Source organism: Hippocampus guttulatus, chromosome 13, assembly GCF_054856545.1.
Source record: "Hippocampus guttulatus isolate MCC_2025c chromosome 13, RoL_Hgut_1.0, whole genome shotgun sequence".
Classification (NCBI taxonomy): Eukaryota; Metazoa; Chordata; class Actinopteri; order Syngnathiformes; family Syngnathidae; genus Hippocampus; species Hippocampus guttulatus.
Genome location: NC_141273.1, coordinates 11,813,607 through 11,820,798, shown reverse-complemented (window position 1 = coordinate 11,820,798; position 7,192 = coordinate 11,813,607). Strand labels below are relative to the sequence as shown.

General features: G+C 43.6%; 1 protein-coding gene across 1 annotated transcript; it reads left to right on the top strand.

Moving 5' to 3' along the window:
- The first annotated feature begins 435 nt into the window (after window positions 1–435).
- selenon (selenoprotein N) lies at window positions 436–7,029 on the top strand. The gene is made up of 12 exons (XM_086127139.1): window positions 436–814; window positions 1,779–1,896; window positions 1,969–2,099; window positions 2,322–2,534; window positions 2,620–2,744; window positions 3,105–3,242; window positions 3,331–3,412; window positions 3,626–3,814; window positions 3,884–3,989; window positions 5,457–5,569; window positions 5,664–5,765; window positions 5,835–7,029. The coding sequence occupies exons 1-12, from the start codon at window positions 629–631 to the stop codon at window positions 6,012–6,014; spliced, it is 1,683 nt and encodes a 560-aa protein (XP_085983265.1). The 5' UTR covers window positions 436–628; the 3' UTR covers window positions 6,015–7,029.
- Window positions 7,030–7,192: the final 163 nt, after the last annotated feature.

Below are 7,192 nucleotides of genomic sequence, written 5' to 3'. Positions count from 1 at the left end.
TGGCGTAATTTTCTTCTCGATATGAGCACTAACGAAGAAAAAAGGAAAACGTTTTTGTGTTCAGCTACAGTTTCAAAGGGTATGTGTCAAGAGCAGAAGCTGCAGATTCAGATCTAAAGTCCCTTCTGGCAGACGAACATGTAATTTAAATTGTTTAACAGAGCTTCCTGGCAGGAAAAGCACCCCCCAAAAGAAAAAAACAAATTGAGAAGGGGACAAAACCTCGAAAATATTAAGCGAAATTGTTGGAATACACTGCGATTATATTTGCGGAAAATCCGTTTCAAAATAAAACAAAAGCCCCGGTCGAGCAAACAGTACAGTACACTGTAAGCGGGTTGCGCCCCCCCCCCCTCCGGACCCTTGAAATACTTTTAAGTTGAAAACAGTAATATGACTTCCAGTTGGTTGTGGGTTTCACTTGATCCCTTGCCACATTCGCAAGCAGCCCTTCAGGGATGTGCGGCTAAATTGCTAGCGGTTGTCTAGGAACTTCACCCCCCAGAAGGGACGTTCCCCTCCTGCGTCGGAGGCAGTATCATAGCCGGTCGCTCTGCATAGAAGGAAGTCTGCGGTTGGATATTTTTTTGGATGTTATCCGACCGACATGCCTTTGTGTTAGGAGAGGATGGCGGCGGACGTGCATAAAGAGACCCGCGAGGAGGGACGCAACGACGGCCAGAAGCGACAACAGTCTCCGGGCTCCAGCTCCCAGATCTCCACAAGGACTTACACTCTGCTCCTGGTTCTTGTTGTTCCTCTCCTGGCGTGCGGCATCAAGTACTATCAAGAAACCCACCTTCAAAATAGACACGTGAGCTGAAGTTATAGTCGAAATGATTGGATTTCGACAACATCGACTGCAGCGATACAAATTGTTTGTACAGTGTAATGAAATTGAAATTTCAAGCCGAAGTCAAACAGTATGATGAAATAGAAAATTAAAGCCGAATTCAAGTAAAAATAAAAATATTGTATTAAAATATCGTGGTATTTTTCATGCGCTCCCATTGCTCTAAACAGGGTATTGTGATTTATTGTGAATCAACCAGTTTTTAGGGACAGTCTTCGAACTCTTGGTCTTTTGGTCAGGTCTTGTACTGCCACCTGTTATCGACTGAAGTTGACGTCACATCATATCAACTTGTGAATGCCACCAGTTTTCTGAATTTGCTTTCGTGATGTAATGTCTGGCAGTGGATGAGTTAACAGCTTCGTGCATGACACCAATTTTCAGAAATAGGCAGACAACTAAAGATTGAGGTGGTTTAATTTGATACTTGATGAGTGGGCAGACACCGGAGATACAATGTTGTATGCAAGCCATTAAAATGTACTTTCTCCCAAAAAAAGAAAAAAGAAATCCAAAAGCCCTTTGCCAAGAAATTGTGTGCGATCCAGTAACTGCCGCTCAACCCATTTTGGCATTTTGGTGTGTTGAGCCCACATCTGCAGTTAGTCCAGCCCATTGTGCTTTTACTAACAGGGTGTGTCCTTTAGTTGTCTCAACTGGTAAAACTCAGTGTTTGGTCTCAAATTTGCTCCCCCCACCCCGCTGCCACCCGTTATGTATCTGGCAGTTAACATGTGTTTGAGTCATGGCCTGACTGGATGGAACATATGCAAAGAATCTGTGGCCTCCGGGCAGACCTTTTCCACTCTTTCCAGTTTCTACAAAATCTGTTATTGCAGCAGTAACCCAGATTTGTTGCGGTGCACATTGAGAATGAAATCATTGCAGTATGTCTAATGAATGTGAATTTCTCTCCCACTATTAGGAGGAGAGTGTGCAAACTCTGGGTGCCGAGGGGCTTTTTCTCTTCTCCTCTTTAGACACCAACCATGACCTCTATCTCAGTCCGGAGGAATTTAAACCAGTTGTGGAGAAACTCACAGGTAGCTCAAACTTAACATTTCCGTTCCCTCCTGTAATGATCGATGACACCGCCTTATCTTTTTTTTCCACAGGGATTACACCACCGCGGGACATTGAAGATGAGGTGATTGAAGACCCAGATGGGGAGACTTTAACGCTGGAGGCCAAAATGGAGCCTCTGCTCATGGACTCCATGACAAAAAGCAAAGATGGCTTCCTTGGGGTAAGAACAAAACCAGCAAAATGCTCGCTCGTCGCAATTTGGTAAAATGCTGTGGAAAACTTGGATAAAACATACCGGTAGTTACATACCTCAGCTGACTCATGGCATTACCAAAGATTATGGCAAATATTGGCATCTGGAAGAAGTCAGGCTCTCACTGACAGACCACAATCAGCCCTAAAAAGTTTGCAGATTTGTTGATAAGGATAATTGATGTTGCAGATCTCTCACAGCTGCCTGAGTGGTCTGCGCTCATGGAAGAGTCCAGCCGTGCCTTCCTCTTCTTTCTTCGCCAGCCAGTTCAAGGTCTTCCTTCCGCCCAAGAATAAGCAGGAGGTTGGAGACACATGGTGGGTGATCCCCAGCGAACTCAACATTTTCACCGGGTACCTGCCCAACAACCGCTACCACCCTCCCACACCTAAGGGCAAAGAGGTATCTTTTTAAAAAAAAAAATCTGATTCTGTTCACTTCAAGTCAAAAATGAGTGCTACATGTTGCGTTTTTGTTCTCACCGCAGGTTCTCATCCACTCACTGCTGACCATGTTTCACCCCCGACCCTTCATAAAATCTCGCTTTGCGCCTCAGGGCACCATCGCGTGCATACGTGCCAGTAACGACTTCTATTACGACATTGTGTTCCGGTGAGGAGAAACAAAGTTCGATGTCACACATATTTTGAAAATTGTTCCCGTTCGTAGCTAAATTTCCATTTTAATTAATAATAGTGATAATTATAGGAGCAGCAGCACAGTCCAAAGGAGACCAAAAAAAAACCCCTACAATTAAGGGGATAGGTTGAGTTTTAAAATTGCTCCCAAAATTTGAAGATAGCCTCACTTCACTAATCTTTCCCTCCATTCTGACCAAAGCCGCATCCCTCACTCATGTGCACAAGCGCAATTCTGAAATATTTGTGCGGTTTTAAAACATGTGGTTTTGATGAAAAGTCAGAGAGAACGCTGTCGTTTTCACAAAAAAAATCTCTTCTTAATCCCAAACAGGATTCATGCAGAGTTCCAGCTAAACGATGTCCCCAACTTTCCCTTCTGGTTCACGCCAGGCCAATTCACAGGCAGCATTGTCCTCGCGAAAGACGCCTCTCACGTGCGGCACTTTCACCTCTACGTCCCCAGTGACAAGTAAAGGCCTTTTAAGAGTGCACATCACAAAACTGAGCACGTTAGTGGCAGAGTCGTTATTGTGTGCTTTTTTCCGTCTGTGTCAAAGGTCTCTGAATGTGGACATGGAGTGGCTGTATGGCGCCAGCGAAAGTAGCAACATGGAGGTGGACATCGGCTACCTGCCTCTGGTAAAGCCTTTCCAGCTACTTTTCGTCTATTTTATAGTCCAGGTATTAGATGCAGTAATCCAATGTTTTCCACCATTTTTGACGCAAGGTATCCATTTTACATGCAAAAAAAAATGTCACGGCTCCATTGAACACAAAGGAGATATACTCACAAGAAGCCATGACATATTTTAGTATGTGTGGTAACAGATGGATAAGCATTTTCTTCCACAGTTGGAGTTGCAGTCCACCGGGCCATCCGTTCCCTCCGTCATCATGGACGAAGAGGGCAACGTCATCGACAGCCGAGGTGGCAGCGCTGAGCCGATCCAGTTTGTCTTTGAGGACATTGACTGGAGCGTAGAGATCGATCACAAAGAAGCCGCTCGTCGCCTGGAGGTCACCCTGTATCCCTTCAAGAAGGTAAACGTGACTTTGTTGTGTTGTTTACCATGTCGCTTCATGGCTGTCTAACACTGGACTGTACCATAGGTCTCCTACCTGCCTTTTTCGGAGGCCTTCCATCGAGCCGAAGCAGAGAAGAAGTTGGTGCATTCCATTCTACTTTGGGGAGCACTAGACGACCAGTCCTGCTGAGGTGAGACTGACAGGTTCAAACGTAACTCTTTGAGAGTCGATGACGTGAAATATCATCAACGGAAACCCTAATGAGGATTGCCAGCAATGGAAAATGTCGTCAACTACCTTTTAGTTATGGAAATAGGCAGAAGAAAGGATTTTCCAGCTTTGGTTTGACCATTAAATTCGGAAAGGGGTGGGGGGGGGGGAGACCTTAACTATGGCCAGCAGATGGCAGCATTTGGACCTCGAGATCACCATGTATGCATGCCTGAATGCACGCACGCGCACACACACACACACACACACACACACACACACACGACTAAATACCGGTACTACCACTTCTACTACTACTACTACTGTTACTAATAGCGTGCAACTAGTTTTTAAAGTTTGTCAAATGCAAAATTGTTACACTGGTGATTATTGGTAAATACATATTTTACCATCATCATTTAATTGTTGCTGGTACCCTGTGTGTTGTGGTGGCTGCACGACTGTCCGTGTTCTATGTTATGTGTTGTGTTTATTATTTTACTTTATGTTAACTGTTTTGTTAAGCGCTTTGTTACAGCTGCCGCTGTTGTGAAAGCGCTATATAAATCAGCATGTATTGTATTGTATTGGTATTTTAGAGAAGAAAAGCACAGTTCAGATTTTTGGGCAAGGGAACAAAATGACCCATTTGGGATGCGTATTTTTTTTAGCCCAAGTACTTATACTTTTTTTTTCTCTGCATGATCAAGAACATCATAAAAGCTAGTCTGTGGCAATGATGTCACTGCACTAACCATCTAATTAAAATGCTCTGTTGTCACTAATTAGATTCCTCATCACCACTTAGTGGCATACAGTGAAAACTCTGAAGGCGGACAGTTCAGACCAAATTATGTAAAGTTGACATGCGACACCTCATCTTAGTAAACAATTTGACTTTTACTGTGGTAAGCTTATTTGTACACTTGGGGCAAAATATGGAAGTGCAAAACCTTCAATCTGAAGAAATAACCCCAAAAGTTTTCAAGTCGGGAACTATTTAATGATGATGTGAATGCTGACAAAAACAGTAGGATAATTTCTGAAATGTCTCTGGCAATATGATCTACCGGTACTCACATTCAGCCAAATGCCTCAGAACCCATTGGACAGCGCTTCACAATGCAGATGGACAACGTCCCGAAAGCAATCGAAGACTTTTCAAAGGCAAAGAAGTGGAATTTGGACAAAACTGAAAGGAAAATACCCAAAGTACAAGTTAGGGCTCAAATCTAGAATCTGGTGATGTGTATGCGTTCCAAATGTCAAGCTGTAATTGACTGCAAAGGATTTGGAGCCAAGTTTGAGTGAAAAGTTGATTTATGATTGCTTATTTGTCCCACATCATAGTGGCTCCCCTAAAATGTGTGAGGCAGGTATACAAGCTGACATTTTTTTTGGTGCCCTAAACATCTGCATGTTTCGCTATCTTTTCTCTGGCCTGTAGGTTCCGGGCGAACTCTCCGGGAGACCGTCCTGGAAAGTTCGCCCGTTCTGGCTTTGCTCAACCAGAGCTTTGTGAGCAGCTGGTCTCTGGTCAAAGAGCTGGAGAACATGCAGGTGATAGACCAAAATATTTGCATATAAGCAATTAAAAAGTAAATTTTCCATAATGTGTCCCCTTTTAAACAAACATTTCTGTCCCTCGCTCCAGGCTGATGAGCGTAGCCCCGCACTGAGCGAAAAGGCCCGCCTTCACCTTGACAAGTACACCTTCCCTGTGGAGATGATGGTCGCCCTGCCGAATGGAACCATTGTAAATAACGCGACTCACGATGCTACAGACAGAATGAGCCAAATGAGTCTAAAATGTTCTCATTTACAGGTCCATCACATAAATGCAAACTTCTTCCTGGACCAAACGTCCATGAAGCCTGATGATGGCGAGGAGCAGGACGGAACCACTTTCAGCTTCTCTGGAGTGTTTGAAGACCCCTCCACTTCCACTTACATCAGTTTCCTGAAGGAGGGGCTGGAGAGGGCCAAGCAGTACCTGGCACAGTAGAGTGCGCGCCCGCGTGTGTGTGTGTGTGTGTGTGTGTGTGTGTGTGTGTGTGTGTGTGTGTGTGTGTGTGTGTGTGTGAGAGATCATTCTTGTGGCTAAACAAGTGTGATGAGAAAGCTTCTCCAGAGTTTAAGTGGCAAAGCACTGAGAGCTGCTGAAGTTGTTTTGTTTTGTTTTTAAATCGCAAACTCCACCATTAAGTTAACCTGTAATGATTGTAGTGCATTTTAGGTTCATCTGGAAATTTGACCAAAGTTGAATATCGCTATTTTTTTGCGAGTAATCAAAGCCTCCAGAAGAGGAGGTGGAAGTGTGGCCTCGGGCGCCTTTCAGCAGTTTGTGACGGTGCTGCCTGAAAGCTCTTCTAGGGCCGGGCAGAACCTGATGATCGTTGCTGATGAAGCGTCTGCCAGAGGAAACACCCCCATGTTACTCAATTGTCGGGGACCGATGCAGCAGGAGAAGTCTCCCATCAGTCTGTGGCGCAAAATATGCAGAATTCGGGCATGGTCAGAATATTTAGCAGCCTTCTGATAGCTCTGTGCAATGCAAAGAAGCAAAACTCACTAACAAGAGCAGCACGAGCATTCTTTTGGATAACTTTTATGAATGTTTTTCTGAGCTACATATTTTGTCTGTATTTCATGTTTTTTTGTACTATTTTCGTTTGCCAGAGGGGAGATAGACTACACCAAAGAACATTGTTATAATTTATAGTTGTTGACTCGCAGCTAAAAGAGCAAACAGTTGCAAATCAATCTGACAAGTCTTCCGTTTCTCACTGATTCATCTCAAAGGAAGCAATTTAGCTAAAGGCAAAACGACACTATTTGCCTGTGGTTGTACTCAAGGGACCTTGGTCTTATTTCCTGTTACAAAAAAAAAAGAAAATGTGTGACTGTTTAATTTGTCTCATTTTGTTTGACCCTGAGCAGAAGACAAATTGTTCAGGTCTGTTGCTGATTCTCATAAATGAGAATTCTGAATTTAACAGTAAAACACTGATTCTCTGACACTTTTTGTCCAATTTTTTTTTTCCAAGCATGAAGTGTGATCTTTTAACGCACTATACACACATTAGATTTAAAATGTCTCCATTTTTTAAACCACAAGAACTGTGATTAAAAAGATAGTTGCGCACATAAAATAAAACCATACCTTTCAAAATAAAAGCACCA